General features: G+C 47.4%; 1 protein-coding gene across 4 annotated transcripts in view; it reads right to left on the reverse strand.

The window, feature by feature from the left end:
- Positions 1-17,533, reverse strand: part of NTRK3 (neurotrophic receptor tyrosine kinase 3) — a gene marked incomplete at both ends in the record, with an annotated part of 370,615 nt that overhangs the window by 38,075 nt on the left and 315,007 nt on the right. For all 4 annotated transcript variants that reach the window (XM_082649288.1, XM_082649287.1, XM_082649286.1 and 1 more), the window contains 3 exons: positions 2,506-2,749; positions 5,776-5,948; positions 12,964-13,094. In XM_082649288.1, the coding sequence (XP_082505414.1) occupies positions 2,506-2,749; positions 5,776-5,948; positions 12,964-13,094 (548 nt within the window). The remainder of the gene's footprint in view (positions 1-2,505; positions 2,750-5,775; positions 5,949-12,963; positions 13,095-17,533) is intronic.

Consider the following 17,533-nt stretch of genomic DNA (forward strand, 5'->3'; position numbering starts at 1 on the left):
GACCTCAGGCAAGTCTACTTCTGCCTTTTGTTTTACAGAAGGTGAGGGAGGGGGTGGGACTGTGTACACATGACGACCTTGTGGGCACCTGTACTGAACATGAAGATACGACACAAGCTGCTCTTTGAATATGTAGAGTATAATATCTACCCACCATGAGTGGATATGCAGTTCTCTGATGGTGCATTGTGTTTTTACTGCAACAGCTGTCCGTTTTTGGTTTTGTTTTTAAGTTTTTGGCTGCACCCCATGGCATGTGGGATCTTAGTTCCCCGACCAGGGATCGAACCCACGCTTCCTGCATTGGAAGGCAGAGTCTTAACCACTGGACTGCCAGGGAAGCCCCAGCTATCCTTTTTTTTATTTTATACTTCCTTGGGACCAAAGACACACATTTTCAGGCCAGCTGGCCTCTGCTTATACCTGGCTTAGAACTCATGAAAAGGGAACTGTGGATACCTGGTATGTGAACATTTTCCCACCTCACTCTCCCATCCTTGAATTCCAATCTGCCCTGGAGCCCACAGACACAAGATGGATTTACTCCTTGTAGCTCTCCCAGGTATAAAGAGCAACAGTTCACAACTGTTCAGGTCAGGGCACAGCAGGATCATCTGGAGATGTAATCTTTTTTTTCTTCTCTCTTTTAAATCAAAATCAAGAAATATCAATTGCACTCCTTGAAGCAAGCTTAAAGTTGAGTTTGCACACATTCTGGTCAGATATTGTTTCCCAACACCCTGGTAAAGCCAGTGGAGACCAGATTGGTATAATCAAACATCTGCCTCACACAGAAAAACAATGATCCATCCCTTGCTTTTATCAACACCAGCATAAATCTGAGCTCAGCCAGACAGGCCAGCAAACCCCATTATGCAGAGTGCAGAAGCAATTAAACGGTGCCAGTTCCAGCTAGACTCAAGAAATCTATGACCCATGGGCCCTTAGTGACCACACCGATGCCTCCCTTGGAAATGACTGGAAAAAAAATTGGTCTAGATGCAAAAGAAAGACTCCACTTTGATATTTCCTGGCAGGTCTGCCCTGCCCATCAGTCTGTGCCTACTGCTACATCATGCTCCTTTTTCCATATCTAGGGATGTTGGACTGGGCAGGTAGCTAGAGAAACTGCCCAGTTTTCTGCAGACTTTCTACCTTCGCTACTGTTTGGTCTACTTTGCTTCATATTCTCATGATGGTCTACCATCTGCCATCTTTTGGCTGTACCATGAACTCGTCCATTTTTAGCCACAAAAGGAATTTCTCAAATATTCCATTTTTCTCCAGGTTATGGCTAAAATAAAGTGTCTTGAGTGATCCCTTATAACGTCTGGGCAATGTCGTTTAGGCAAAGCCATCGAGAGCATCCAGACAGAATTGATTAACAGATGCCAACCCCAAATCCACAGCCTCCTGACCCACCGTGCTCAGGCCAAAAAGACATATATCTAGGTCCTTTGATTCACAATATGATCATTCATTCTGTACAAAGAAGATGAGGGAAATGGCTGCCATGCCTCTCAACCTCCAAAACATTGCCCCACCCTCTCCTTATATACCATCCAAACTCCTTACCCATTCAAAGACCCCAAAGTAAATCTTCCATATATTTGAGGCATCTGCCTCCCAATCAACTTGCAGAAGTTATCCTATCTCTGTATACAGGTTGCACCCATATTTCTCCTTTTGGGAATAAATGCCACTCATGCCCACCCGTCCTTTCCCTGGCAATAATAACATTGTCAGAACCACTCACTGATCCGTGGGAAGATGATTCCCAAATACAAAGGGGAGCAAAATAAGACACCTATTAATATAAAGTAGATACTTTTATAGAGGTAAAATTGAACGTGATATCTCCTCTCACAATCAAAAATCTTTTCCTAAGGCCCATCTGTACCTCTCTCCAAAGTTGGCAATGAGAACCTGCTTCCTTCCCTCATCTTTCCTATGCCATTTGGATAATTCTGCTCAGCAATACGTTAACCATTTTTGCTACTTTATGTTGGGTTCTGACTTCTTATCAAGATCTACCTTTGAAAACAAGCCTATAAGCTCACCAAATGATGTTAAAGAATAAAATGTGTCGTGGGTGAGGCTGGATATGGAACTCAGTTGAAAGATGTTAAAATGTAGCACCAAGTTAAGCTTGTCCACGTGAGCATTTGGGGATATATATATATGTGTGTGTGTGTGTGTGTATGTATCTGTTTGCATGAAGAATGAGTATTGATGGAAGTAAGAACACAGTGCATTATGTCATTGCAATGTAAGGATACAGTCAAGTATCCCTATCCAGGTGGAAGGGAGGAGTGAGCTATCCAGAGAATAATTAACAGGTATGTTGAGATGCAGGAGTGGCCAAAGGATAAGCATCAGATGTATATCTGGGCACAGATGTGTATATGTGTGCTCCGGAGTAACAGGGTTAATGGACAATGACAAAGACATGTGAGAAGGTACTAGCTCTGCCACGGATTGCTGCATCTGGAGAAGCCACCTTACCCTGTAGTAATCAGTGCTGTAGACATCTCTGGACATGCCAAAGTCTCCGATCTTCACCAGTAGGTTAGCTCCAACCAGGCAGTTCCTGGTGGCCAGGTCCCGGTGCACGAAATGCTGGGAGGCCAGGTACACCATGCCAGAGGCAATCTGACTGGCAATGTGGAGCATTTGAGAGAGCCCCAGCTCTCCTTTTGCCTGGCGTGGCTGCCCGTCCACAAGGATCATTGCATCTGGCCCATGGGCCCTGTGGGGTTAGTGGGAGAAGAGAGGGGGCAGAGAGAATTAAGGAGATCAAGGGGAAATGTCTTCTTGAGTTCCTGTTCTCTGGAATGTACCACAGAAATGAATGAGATCTCTTCTCAGTCTACTTATGGACTATTTCTATCTACCCAAAATTATACTCTGTGAGTATGGATATGGTCAAACTCTACAACCAGATTCCCAACTAAGATGACAGCAGACATGCTTTAACGAATCAGGGAATGAACCTACTCTTGAATATGTTATGGTTATCCAGGGGCTTCCCAGGTTCTTGATGTCTACTACAGAACAATTAATAAAACAATTAACTCTTACACAGCCCTTACTATGTTCCACACTCTGCTCTAAGTATCTTAAATATTATATATTAATTCACTCAATCTTCCCACCCCAATTTTCAAGATAAGGAAACCGAGGCACGAAATGATCAGATCACTTGGTCAAAGTCACAGAGGTCCCACAGTGGCCACATGGGTGACATGTGGCTCTGGAAGAGAGTTTTAAACTTTAAGCTTCCAGAGGGCTTGTTAAATACAATTCCTGGGCCCCTACGATTCTGATTGGCTAGGCAGAGCTCATTCATTTGCATTTCCCAGGGCTGATGCTTCCAGGGCTGATACAGTCCACATTTCGGGTAGCAACGCTCTTCAGTCTACCTCCTGACCTCTCCACCACACTGTATAGGATTGGATAACTTCTGTTAATGGTAAGATGGGATGAAGAGACCCTGTGACCCTGAGGCAGAGACCTGGGGAGCCACAGCACCTGCTCCATCCCAAATCATGGGCCAGATTTGTTATCCTAACACCTTGCCCTGTCATATCAGTCACTTTTAGTGTTCACTCTTTTCTCTAAAGAGCCCAGTCAGCTCTAAACACACCCAGGGCCCTTATTTATATAGTTGTGAGCCAAGGAGCCCTGGTGTACAATGAGACCTCAGCCTGTTTTACTGCTTCTCCGGTTACCACTGAAAGGTACCGTTAAATATAACACGTTCATTTTATTATCTCCTGTGGGCACTGCCTACCTCATGCCTCCAAAGGAGAACTACTACATCAGCTCACAAGGAAGAGGGATCAGCAGGCAAGCCACATTCCCACTTACCAGGAGAGTGCACTGCAGCCTGCCCCTAAAACACACCCACTGGGAGATGCAAGAGCAGGAAGGGCCTTCTTCTCTCTTTTTCTTTTTCTTCCTGTTCCTTAGAGCGGGCATGACAGTGGTACGGAGTGGCACTCGGGACCTCTCTTTAGCCTTGCTGGTGGTACTTGGGGCTGAAGGCACCACTGAATCTATGGGGAGGGCTTGATGGAAAATGGACCATGTCCCTCTGACCTCAGGGAAATGGAAGCACAGGAAGAGGAAGATCCCGAGTCCTGAGAAAGGATGCTGCCTGTATTAGAAACTACCATGGTTCACAGTTCTGATAAAATAATAATTGTAATACTTTTAATTGTAGCTACCATTGACTGAACACCTAGCTACATGGGAAACTTGTCCAGGCCTTATACAAATATAGTCATTGAATACTCATAACAACAAACATGTGAAGCAGTTATGAATAGTCTCATTTTCTAGGAGAGAGAATTAGGGGTTAATAACTTGCTCCAGGTTACATCACTAAGACATATTCAGAATATGAACCCAAGTCTGTCTTATGTTAAGGACTCAATTCTTCAGGAAAGGAGTAAATTTCACTGTGAAACCAAGTTCAGGAAGTTTAGAAAAGCCTACAGATACCTTCCAATTCCTCTAGGGCCAATTTTGGAAACCTGCTACCAACCCTTTCCATTCCCTCCTCAAAACACCACAGCACTCAGTTGAATGTCCCACTTCAAGGAGATGCTCATCAAGGTTTGGGGAGTGTGCTAGAGTTTGCCATAACCCACATCTGAGCTCTGGAAATCTCATTCTCAGCAGTGGAACCACACCCTAAAAGCGTCCAGGGCCCGAGTGTTCAATGTGCTTCCTGGGACCCTGGATTCCACAGACGCTCACACATGCCTGCTTCTTCCACATCTGGGCACTACTTGGAGGTAACAGGTATGAGAGGCAGAGAAGTGCTAACTCTGCTCTGTCAGTGAGATGCTATCTTCTTTGGGGAAGGTAGATTTCACATCTCCCCAAACCCCACTGTAACTCCATCCAGAACATCTGCTTGGGGTCTCAGTCTCTTAAAAGTTCCATCAGGAGCCCCTCAAAATCCAGATGATCCTGCTCTAGGTTTGCGGGAACCCTTCTTACAAAAAATCCAATCCTTCTAGAACAGTGCTAGCCAACAGGACTTTCTATTAATGGAAATGTTCTATACTGCACTGTCCAATATGGTAGCCACTAGCCACATGTGGCTACTGAGTAATTGAAGTGTGGCTAGTGAGACAGAGGAATTTTTAAATCTTATTTAAATTTAGTTATTGTAAATTTAAATTTAAATAGCCATATATGGTTACTATACTGGATAGCCCAGTTCTAAATTTATCTGGGGGAAAATCTGCCCTTGAATTCAACCATCTCTGTCTCCCAGTGAGTTTGTAACCTTGTACCTTTTTATTCATCATCAAAAAGTCTCTGACAAAAAGGTTTTTAGGAGGTGTGGAAGGTGCTAGCCTCACTTTGCTAGTGAGAACATAAGGCACAAAGTCAGAAAGCTATTCACGGCATCAGGGGAAGGGCCGGCCCTAGAATCTTAAAGTTGGAAGTTACAGGCTGGCAGGTCCTCTGATCTCCCTCCTTGGACCCATTTCACACTCTGCCCTTCTTCTTAGTCTACCTTAGAATCAGGAAGAAGAGTACAGGTTCCTTTTCATAGCATCCTCAACATCCCCCCCTAGAAATCAGGGGCAAAGGCCTATATCCAACTGCTCAGGAGGTAATGTAGAAGAATGAAAGGTTGTTTTCATTTCTAATCTCCAGACTGAAGTGTTCAGAGGAGCGATAGGACTTCTGGCTCCAGAGAGAACCCCAGGGGTTCGGTGGGGGTTAGGGGCAGGGATGGCCATCCTCGCTTACCTGAGGAACTTGTTCAGATCTCCGTGCTTCATGTATTCAAAGACCATGATGAGGGGGTCCCCATCGCCACACACCCCATAGAACTTGACAATGTGCTCGTGCTGCAGGTTGGTGAGCAGTTCAGCTTCCCTCTGGAAATCCTTCCTGGCTGCCAGGGTGGGATCCTTCAGGGCCTGGAAACAACACGGGATACTGGTTTTTATTTTATTTTATTTTATTTTATTTTATTTTTTGTTTGTTTGTTTGTTTGTTTTGCAGTACGCGGGCCTCTCACTGTTGTGGCCTCTCCCGTTGTGGAGCACAGGCTCCGGACGCGCAGGCTCAGCGGCCATGGCTCACGGGCCCAGCCGCTCCGCGGCATGTGGGATCCTCCCGGACTGGGGCACGAACCCATGTCCCCTGCATCAGCAGGCGGACTCTCAACCACTGCGCCACCAGGGAAGCCCGGGATACTGGTTTTTAGCAGCTAGGTTCCCCTCCTGGGAAGAAAGCTGGTGCCCATAATAAAGACAATGCTGATTCCCAACAAGTACGATCCTAATCGCCTTTAAAGAGCATGAGGCTAAATCACAATAGCCAGACCTGACTCCTGCTTCCTCCAGCATTTTGAACCTTGTAGAAACAGAAACCAACTTTTTGACACCCACGTCCCATCCCATCTGCCAGCCAGTTATTTCAAACTTTGTTCATCTCAGAGCCCTAGGCTTCCTCAGAGATCAGCGTGAATGGCGGAGGGAGGGAGCTGGGAGGTAGAAGGTCTGACAAAGGCCCATGCCCCCAAGATTTCCCCAAAGAAATGGTCTCACAGCTAAAATAAACAGTGGGGGAACCACTGCCCCAAATGTTTTATCTTTGTAAATTAGCCTATGCTCACAGCCCATCTGAAATCAGGCTGACAGTGTAATTAAGTTTCCTTGCTCTTTCTATTTCTTGATTTTAGATTATGAAAAAGTGTATATTTGCAGAGAAACATGAACACTTTGGCTTCTAGAAGGCACCTGTGTCCTCCCTTAGGGGGCTGAAGGAAGTACTGGGGTGTAACTGGGACTACAGCTGTGGGAACAGCAGTTAATGGGCAGAAGGCTTAGGACCCACCCAGGACCAGGACCTGGTAAGGTATCACAAAGTCCCAGGGTAGGATGGGAGGGTGGGCATCTGGTGGCCACAGAAATGTCACAACTTGGCCCCTGTGGGAGTGGGAGACCCGGTGTGAGGGAGAAGCACCAGACCAAGCCACTTGCCCTGGGACCCAGGAAGATAAATGGAAGAGCAGTGGTTCAAAGGGGTGTCAGTGAATGTGGACTTTGTAGACCAGAAGGGGAGGGTGAGACCAGACCACCTCCAAGGGTCCTTGAACAGGACCTTGAATACAGCCCAGCAATGACCAACGCAGCCATGCTGAATGATGAACTGTGAAGGGCAGGGTCATTTCTACAGGAGGAGCAGCCTGCACAGTTGAGCTCACATATGTCTTCAGCCTTCCCCATCCACCTCATGAGGTCAGAAGGCAAATGGAGCCAAACATCCACTTGCTTCAAATGACAGAGTTCAGTAACCTCAAAAGACAAGACACGAGGCAATGAAGGAATGGGTGTGAGGTTTACACATCATGTTCAGGGTAGTGGAAACCTAGACGCGATTGGTTTGCATTCCCTCTGCCAAGCATCTGGCCTTTTCTGGTTATTTGGGCAGACTAGGCTCCCCTGTAAATTATGCTACTCTTGAGAAGCCTCCCGAACCAGAGATCTTCCTCTTGCCACTGCAATCCCCACTAGCTGAAATCCACGGGGCTGCCTTGGGCTTACAGCGCTGCAGGAATGTGAATGTGCAAAAAGCATATCTAAGGGGCCCATCAAACCTCCGTCAGTCATTAGCATACATGAGAGATGGTGGACTCATAGCTTTAAAAGGGCCCTAGATACCATGTTTCCACCTGCTCATTTCTGGTGGCTCAGTTTCCTCTGGGGATCAGGACACATTCACACAACTTGAATGACAGAAGCTAGAATTTAATTATACCACAGTAATCTCTTGGTGCTGGGCTTCTTGGTACCACCAAGTTCAATGGCAATGCCTCTAGAGCCATGGTGTCTCAGCCAGCGATCAAGGACTTCAACAAGCACCACCTTGCATTCTTTTCAAAATTTGGAGGTTTCACCAAAAAAGTGTTGGATTAAATGATTCTACTCTTGACCAAAATGTTGGAAGCTGTCTAATACAGTTTTCCCATCTTACAGGTGAGAAATCTGAGGTCCAGAACAGGGAAATGATTTGTCAAAGATCATGTAAGAAGTAATAGCTTGAGTGTGGAGCCCAGGATACATTCCTGTCCAGCATACCTGCTTGCGTTAATTTATCAGATGAATTAGTCACTGGTCAGGTCCTCAGGGGAATGGTGGGCACGGAAGTTAAAAGATGTGAAAGGGCAGAGGAAAGGGTCAGGAAAGGTGAGGCGTGTGGGCAGTCAGCAGAATGGCTGGGCCCAGCAAGGATACCAGGTCTAGAGGGCAGGCCAAGGCCAGCAGGGAAGTGGGAGGGCCACTGGTCCATTACTGATTTACCAGCTCTGATCTCATGTGCTTTCCACTTCATCTCTGGCTGCCTTCTCAGAAAATCTACCCGATAATAAAGGCATAGGCTGCCGTGTGTCCACATGCAACCAGAACAAAGATGTCTGCAAAGCCTTCTTTCTACGGGCGGAAGAAGGCAGAGACTCATGGTGAGAGGGAGCCTCTCTCGGTGACCCAGCTCCTGAGCTTCATGGACTGGGGCATGGGTATAGGATGACTGTCAGTGATTTACTTATTTTCATGAAGAATAAAAAGGAAAAAAAAAAAAAAAAAAAAAAGGAACCCAGCATGAGTGGGATGAGAATACAGAGATTTATGTGAACACTGGATTTACGAGAGGGAAAAGTAGATCAAATTTGGGGCCAGCCAGATGGCCTCTCTCCATCTCTGTAAATCAGTCTCTCGCACAGTCCGGATGCCAATGGCAGCCGTTGGATATTTCCATTCTCAGCTCTCGAGCAGTCGCAGCCATCATTCCCAGGGCTGGCACCTACTCTGCAGAGCAGATAGGAGTTCCTCATTTGGAAGATGGGGCACAAAGCAACTGCTGTCTCTTTTGGTCTTTCCACACCCCTTCTCCTACCCATTATCTCTCTACTTTTATGATGGGCTTTCCAGCTCTTGGGTTAAACCTGAAGTTCCTATGTAATTGGCAAGGGGTCTATTGTGGCAACTGGGGTCCAGAGCTGCAAGCGGCCCAGGTCCCCAGGGATTGATGCAATTGGGACAGAGATGCCAGGAAAAAAATCTTGAGAAGGAAAATCAGCCCAGAGACTCTCATGCACCTCTCAGCAGAGTCCATGCTCAACCTCTTCGGAGCTGGGAAACTTCAAAATGGGTCACCAGCCAGTGGCATGGGATGGAATGGGTGTTCCTCACAGCTGCCAACTGTTGGTGCAGGAAGACAGGGCTTGCCAAGGAGTCTCTGAAGCCAGGGAGGTTGTGTCCAGGCCCTTCCAGTGGTATCCATAGAGCAAAGAGGAGATCTGGAATTTTCCCTTCTCATCTCCTTTTTCCCCCAAAGTCTGAAGACATTGCCCTTTTTAGTCTCTCCTTTATGTACATCAGGTCTCATGTCCACTCCCAACCCTGGGTTTCAGTGGGGCTGTTTCGTCGGTTGGGGGAGAAGCAGTCTAGATGGCAAGAACGTTCAAATTTCTCAACAGCTGCCATCTCCTTCAGAGTCACTTCACATCATCATTTCCAGTCTAGGGGTTTTGCTGCTTTCCATTTTCCTTTTCTTTTATTGGGGCGGAGATATTTCAACGGATGCTCAGCTTCAGATTTTACTAATATACTAAAACCCATTTTAGTACATGTGCAGAGATACACACATCCATAAACACCAGAGCTTAGTTGTACTTATTTTTTGAATTTTAAATAAATGGAATCATACATATAGTGCTATATATATATATATAATATATGTATATTTCTATATCTGTCTGTTTTCATTCAGCACTGTGTTTTTGAGATTTTTCCAAATTGTTGCATGCAGCTGTAGTTCATTCATTTTCCTTGTTGCAAAGTTTCTCACTGAATGAATATACCACATTTATTTATCCAAGCTGCTACTGATGGACACTGGGGTTGTTTGTAGCTTTTGGCTGTTATAAAGAATGCTTATGAACATTCTTAAACACATCTCTTTGTGGAAAGATAGATAGACATAGATAGATAGATAGACAAACAGATAGATAGATAGCTGTCAGGTCTAGACCTAGAGTGCAAGTGCTAGGTCACACAGATGCCAATGTTCTAAAATACCAAGCTGTTTTTCAAAACAATCAGACCACTTTATATTTCCACCAGAGTATGAAAGTGGCAATCGCTCCATATCCTTGTCAGCACTTGGTTTTGTCATTGTTATTTAGCCATTCTGCTTGGTATACAGTGGTATCTCATTATGGTTCAATTTACGTATTTCTGATGATTAATCAGGCTGGACACATTTCTCATAGTCTTATCGGCTATTTGTCTGTCAGAGGAGACTCTTGAACAAGTCTATTGTTTGTCAAATAACTATTTAAAAGTTGCACTACCTATTTAAAAATATCATGAATTACATGCTTTTAATGTCACTCTTAACACTAAACATATATACAAATGACACTCTGTCTTGTCCTGCTCTGCGTTTGTTTCATGGGTATTCTCTTGTCTCCCCAACAGACTGCAAGTGTCTTCAGAACAGAGGCTGGGATTTCGGCTCTTTGTTTCCACCATAGCAACTGCTGGGCAAAAAAATCTTGCTTTAAAAACCACAACTGTGGGAAAACTTAATTTGGGGTTATACTTGGATGTGTTCTCTGGAAGTCCATAATTACCCTGCATCAACTTGAGAACAAACTCAAGAGGAGGAAGCCTGCAAAACGGAATACAATCTAAAGAGGATGAGAAGCAGGAAACACCATTTCTTGGCTGTTCTCCAGAGAAGACAAGCATCTCCTCCCCCAGTTGGTCGCTGGGCGGATCCATTGGGAGGCAAATGGTGTAAAATCCCAGAACATTCATCTTCTCAAGCTTCCCAGACCAAAAAGGAGGAAGGGAAACCCTTTTAAAAGGGTGACAACAGAAACACATTTTCTGCATTACCCAATCTCGGTACTGCCCCTTAATACCAGACCACTCATCGGGAAACGTTTCCTAGGGTTTAGGCCATCATTTCATTTCCTGGTCAAAGCACAAAAATATTAAGTTCATCCACCAGTCCCCAGATGGATGCTGGAACACCCAGTCGATTAGTGTCATCCTATAAATTAAAATTTTTAGGGCAGGGTAGATTCTAAGTTTAGGGACAAAATTAGAAAGCTTTCCACATCCCTGGTCCAAACTGTTTAAAGACACCCTCACTAATCTGACCATCCCATGTCTATGGAGACACACTGAGCAAGTTTACTCACAGCATATCCAGCAATAATAAGCATTAGCCTTTTATGGGGCAATATGCTAGTTCCTTATTTATTTTCTAGAGCAGAGGTCAACAGACAATGCCCACTTCTGAAAAAAAAAAGAAAAAGTATTGGAAGACAGCCACCCCCCCATTCATTTATGTATGGTTTAGGCTGCTTTCCCACTACATGGGTAGAGTTGAGCTGTAAGGAAGAGTGTATGGTCCTCAAAACCTAAAATTTTTACTATCTGGCCTAGTATAGCAGGAGTTTGGCAACCCCTGTTCTAGACGGTCAATGCAAGCTCAGCAGGTCATATGTCGTGTGTCTAAGCACATTGGATAATATCAACATCAAGAATAATGATGTTGATAAAAACAAATAGCAATGAGTCTTTACTAAGCATTTACTGTGTCCCAAGCAGTATACTAAAAATTTTTCATATGTTATGTAATTTAATCACCAAAATTTTAAAGAGGGGATATTATATCTCCTATTATACAGAGAAGGAAACTGAGGCTCAAAGAGGTTAAGCATCTTGCACAGGGTCACAGAGCTAATCAGTGATGGCCAGGCACCCACCCAGCTCTCTGATTCCTACCGTATGCCGGTAGCCTGCACAGCACTGCCTGCATCCATGGAGGGCACTTACCCTCTGCAGACACAACAAACTGTGACTACAGAGACCCCAAAGTCTCAGAAATATGCAACTGCCATGAAGAGGTGGCTCGGTCATGAGCCCTCAGTGCTAAGGATGGACCTTTCGAGGCCCAGGTGAGAGTCCTCGTGGGGAAGGAGGTATCTCCTGCTCTCAGCCCAGAACATCACGCAGAATTCACGCTGGCCTCAGAGGCCTGCTCGCTGCACCCACTCCCACAGGGACCACTCCACACCCCAGACCTGTGGGTGCCTCAGCGAGGCTACTTGACTCTTGTCTGTGCCAGTCGTGTTCAAAGACGTGTCTAACAGTGACTGAGAGAAGCTGCTTCCTGCTGGAGGAAGACAACTGGTAGTAGCAAAGTTCCTTCTCTCCTGCCCCAAGCAATTCGGCTCCAACTGCAAATCCGCAGGGCTGGCTCAGCAATACCAAAGCCCTGTGGTTAACGACTCATCTAAGAAGGCAGGAACCCTCAGGCATGCTGCCCCTTGGGCGCTGAACCTGGATCCCACGGGGTACCTAAGAATGTCCTCCAGCCTCACTCGCTGTCCCTCCCTGTGCTCAGTACCTGACCCCCCAGCCCATCTCCTATGCCCAGTGACGTCTGCTGACTTGAGCAGTGGCTCCCAGGGCCTCTGTGAGCTACTCGCCCCTCATGCAATTGTACTCCCGAGAAATGGTCAAATGACTTTCTGGGCACGGGCAGCACATCCTGCAAAGTCGCTGAGGTGGGAGGAGGGCCAGCTGGGGACAGCGGTGAGCCCAGGGCCTCCAGAATAAAACCAGGGCCCATCAAAAGCATAACTTGTCCCTCCGGCTGCACCGTGGGCACAGCCCCCTTATGTGCTACAGCTCTTGACCTCCGAAGCCAAAGGAAGTTGATTTGGGTCCTAAGGAAACTTCATTGACCTTGGAGCAAGGGCATCTGATTACGTTAGTTTATACCATCTTGATTGCATCTGATAACATTAGTTGATACCATCTTCCAGAATGGAGTGAGTCTCTCTTTCCCTCCCACCTGACCCCAGCCACTCCTCTTCCTTCCTGGGGCCCACACGCCTCTGAGAATTACCTTCACGGCCACGAGCATCTTGTCCTTGGTGGGGCTGAGGTTGTAGCACTCGGCCAGGAAGACCTTTCCAAAGGCTCCCTCGCCCAGTTCTCGCTTCAACACGATGTCTCTCCTTTTAATGTGCTGCACATCTGCAGGAGGGGACAGAGGAGAGCAGCCAAGTCAGTCCCAGGCACTTGTCCTCCTTGGAGGCTCAGGGGGACAAGGGAGCACAGGGGTCTAGAGCAGGGAGTTCTGCTTTTGAGTCCACGGTAGGGACAGGCAAGCTCTAGCACCTTACCTTGGGCGTGAAAACAGGCATTGCATGGTGGTTTGAGGGTTCCACCCAGAATGAAATCCCAGCTCTGTCCCCGACTAGCCCCAAACCTCTCTAAACCAGAGTCAGTAATCGTTAACATCCAGGATTCCAGCATAATCAGCTATAGTTGCTGGAGAGAGTATACAGCAGTCTCAACAGTTACTGTGCATGGGAATCCCCTGGGCATCGTGCAGGTCCTGATTCAAGTGGCTCTGAGAATCTGCATCGCTAATAAACTCTCAGGGGATGTCTGTGGGCTGTGGGTCCATGGACTGCATTGAGTAGTCAAGAATCGAGTTTGAACCCTGGTTTCCTCTCCCTGCTAGTTTTTGAGCTTCGGGAAATTATTTCACCCCAGAGCCTCAGTTTCCTCATCTGTAAAATGGAATTAACACCAATACCTTACTCTCTGAATTCTTGGGAAGATTAAATGAGATAATTCACATGAGAGTTTGGCCCAGTGCCCTCCCCCCCAACACACATGCACACACACACACATGCACACACACACGGACACACCACATTGGCTCTTGTTATAACATAATGACTACAGTGCTCTTAGCACAGTGTCCGGTTCGTGATAGAGATCACTAAGTGGGAGTTACAGTTATCTGGGGGAAGCCTCTACTTGACAAGTCCCTCTCCTGTGAGAGAGAAAAAACAACGAAATCACAAAATCAAGTCCAGAGACCTCCCCAGAACCAGGCTCTGTGCAAAGAGAAGGGCTACCGCGGCCTTGGCTAATTTAGCAACCTAATTAAAGTCTGCCTGCCAGGAGAAAGCAAAGATGTGACCTCAGCCCTCCCACCTATTTGGAAAGAATGCTTCGAAGGAATTGTACAAGAAGTGGGCTGCTGAGGTGGGGAGTGAGCCGGAGATTACTCACCGACCTTTCCATTAATCGTTCAACAGGCAGAAGCCCATTAAATACCTGTATTCACATTATGAAGAGCATCGCAGAGCCAGGAAAGAGGGTTTTCTCAACCTTGTCAAAAAAATAATAGTTGAGGACAGAGGACCATGGCAGACTGTCCCCAAGAACAAGAGAACACATTACAGGGACAAAGGGGTGTGACTGCAGGGCCGTAGTTAGTGTTTTGGTTGGCCAGGGGATTCTTCTCATAATAGACTACACAAATCTTGTTTTTTTCTATCAGAATTATTGGTAGCCCTGCCATGTCCCAGATGACCTGCCGGCCAGCATCTGTGGGTGCAAGCATTTACAGACCATTATTCTCTCTTCCCAGCAAGACAGACCTGCAGGCTCCCAGGCCACAGGGCTGCCAGGGAGCTGCCACTTGCTGCAGGGCTTTGCCCCCATCTTTACAAGGGAATTAGAAATCGGTTCCCTCTTCACACCCTCTGCTGCTCTGTCCTAGCCCTCTGAGGAATGGTATTTGTTGGCCTTGAAGGGGAGGCTAAGGGTCTCACACCGAGAGAAAATGGGATGTCAGGACCTCTCCAGGGAGGCCATCTGCTCATTACTGCACAGTCATTCCCAGGTGACTACTGATGGGCTCCTGCGAGATGAGCATTCTGACGCAGCCTCAGAATGGAGATGGGATGGCAGATTTATAGGGTCATGCCCACGCCTCTGAGCCCGCAGGGATCAGTCAGGGATGGAAAGTCAAGGGCACTTGGCTCAGGACCTGGATCCTCCCCCACTATGGGCTGGCCCACCTCACAAAACATCTGGAGTCTCAGTTTCCTTATCTGTAAAATGGGTGTGGGAGGATAATATAAGTTCTACTTACCTGCTACAAGGGCTATTCTATGTAAAAGTTGGTAAACCTTCAAGTCCTCTGAAATGGTGTGTGTTTTCACCATTATTGATATTATTTTACAAGAGGGGAAAATGAGGGCCAAGTCAGGAATCGCCAACTGGGTTGAGATGCTTGAATCCAGAGCATCAGGACAGACCAGACTAGCCAGGCCACTTGAGGGCCCTTTGGCCCCTGACCCCTCCCCAACCCCAGCCTCCCACGACATTGCAATAGGACAAAAATCAAAATGACCTAGAGGGCTTATGAAAACTGCTCACTGGGGCCTTCTCCCAGAGCTTTCTGTTCAGGAGGTCCAGGTTGAAGCCTGCAAATTTGCCTTTTCTAACAAGTTCCCAGGTGATGTTGATACTGCTGGTCCGGCACCCCTCTTTAAGAACCACTGGAACAGGTTGACATGAGTGGGGTGAGGAATTAGTCAGCCAATGACCAAAGTTCACTTTTTTTTTTTTTCCGTCTTACTCCTCCACCATCTTGAAGATCCTCTCCTCTTCCTGCCCCCCCCTTTTTTTTTTTACATCTTTATTGGAGTATAATTGCTTTACAAGGGTGTGTTAGTTTCTGCTTTAATGTTCACTTTAACAGCTTGGCCTCAACAAGCGCCACAGCCACAGGTACGTGAGACATGCATCACCACTCAAAGACCAGGAGGAGGCCTGCAATCCCAGACTTACCCGTGTGGCCTAGGCAGAGTCAAGCCCCCTCTCAGAGCCTCAACCCCTCATCCTCACGATGGAGATCACACCTCTCTTGATTTCTTACATTCTGGACGCACCTCTACAAAGGCAGAGCTACAGAGCTATATATGTTCCTGGGTCCCTAAATCCAACTCCGGACTGGGTGACGTCACCAGCTCCCCCGCCAGAGCTTCTGACTCTCAGCCACCGTGAGTCCAGAATGAGCACGGAGGACCTCTCAGGAGAGTGGGGCTCCATTTTCCAGCTGCTGTGCCTGGGTCACGTCTCAGAACCCTCCATCTCTTCTCCCTCCCTCGGCAGCAAGAATCACAAGCCTTGAAAAGTTCAGAAAAGTAGAGCTTCCGGGAAGATGGCGGAAGAGTAAGACGCGGAGATCACTTTCCTCCCCACAGATACACCAGAAATACATTTACATGTGGAACAACTCCTACAGAACACCTACTAAACGCTGGCAGAAGACCTCAGACCTCCCAAACGGCAAGAAAGTCCCCACGTACCTGGGTAGGCCAAAAGAAAAAAGAATAAACAGAGACAAAAGAATAGGGACGGGACCTGCACCAGTGGGAGGGAGCTGTGAAGGAGGAAAGCTTTCCACACACTAGAAGCCCCTTCGCGGGCGGAGACTGCGGGTGGCAGAGGGGGAAAGCTTCGGAACCACGGAGGAGAGCACAGAAACAGGGATGCGGAGGGCAACGCGGGGAGATTCCTGCACAGACGATCAGGGCCAACCAGCACTCACCAGCCCGAGAGGCTTGTCTGCTCACCCGCCGGGGCGCGCAGGGCTGGGACTTGAGGCTCGGACTTCGGTTGGAGCGCAGGGAGAGGACTGGCGGCGTGAACACAGCCTGAAGGGGTTAGTGCACCACGGCTAGCCTGGAGGGAGTCCGGGAAAAGGTCTGGAGCTGCCGAAGAGGCAAGAGACTTTTTCTTCCCTCTTTGTTTCCTGGTGCGCCAGGAGAGGGGATTAAGAGCGCTGCTTAAAGGAGCTCCAGAGACGGGCGCGAGCCGCGGGTAAAAGCGCGGACCCCAGAGACGGGCATGAGACTCTAAGGCTGCTGTTGCCGCCACCAAGAAGCCTGTGTGCGAGCACAGGTCACTATACACACCCCGCTTCCGGGGAGCCTGTGCAGCCCGCCACTGCCAGGGTCCCGGGATCCAGGGACAACTACCCCAGGAGAACGCATGGCGCGCCTCAGGCTGCTGCAACGTCACGCCGTCACGCCGTCACGCCGGCCTCTGCCGCCGCAGGCCCGCCCCGCACTCCGTGCCCCTCCCTCTCTCCCCCCCACCACCGGCCTGAGTGAGCCAGAGCCCCTGAAGCAGCTGCTCCTTTAACCCCGTCCTGTCTGAGAGAAGAACAGATGCCCTCCGGCGACCTACACGCAGAGGCGGGGCCAAATCCAAAGCTGAGCCCTGGGAGCTGTGAGAACAAAGAAGAGAAAGGGAAATCTCTCCTAGCAGCCTCAGAAGCAGCGGATTAAATCTCCACAGTCAACTTGATGTACCCTGCATCTGTGGAATACATGAATAGACAACGAATCATCCCAAATTGAGGAGGTGGACTTTGAGAGCAAGATTTATAATTTTTTCCCCTTTTCCTCTTTTTATGAGTGTGTATGTGTATGCTTCTGTGTGAGATTTTGTCTGTATAGCTTTGCTTCCACCATTTGTCCTAGGGTTCTATCTGTCCTTGTTGTTGTTGTTGTTTTTAATTTTTTTCTTAATAATTATTTTTTTATTTTAATAACTTTATTATATTTATCTTATTTTATTTTACTTTATCTTCTTTCTTT

This window comes from Grampus griseus (genome assembly GCF_964374135.1).
Source record: "Grampus griseus genome assembly, chromosome: 2".
NCBI lineage: Eukaryota > Metazoa > Chordata > Mammalia > Artiodactyla > Delphinidae > Grampus > Grampus griseus.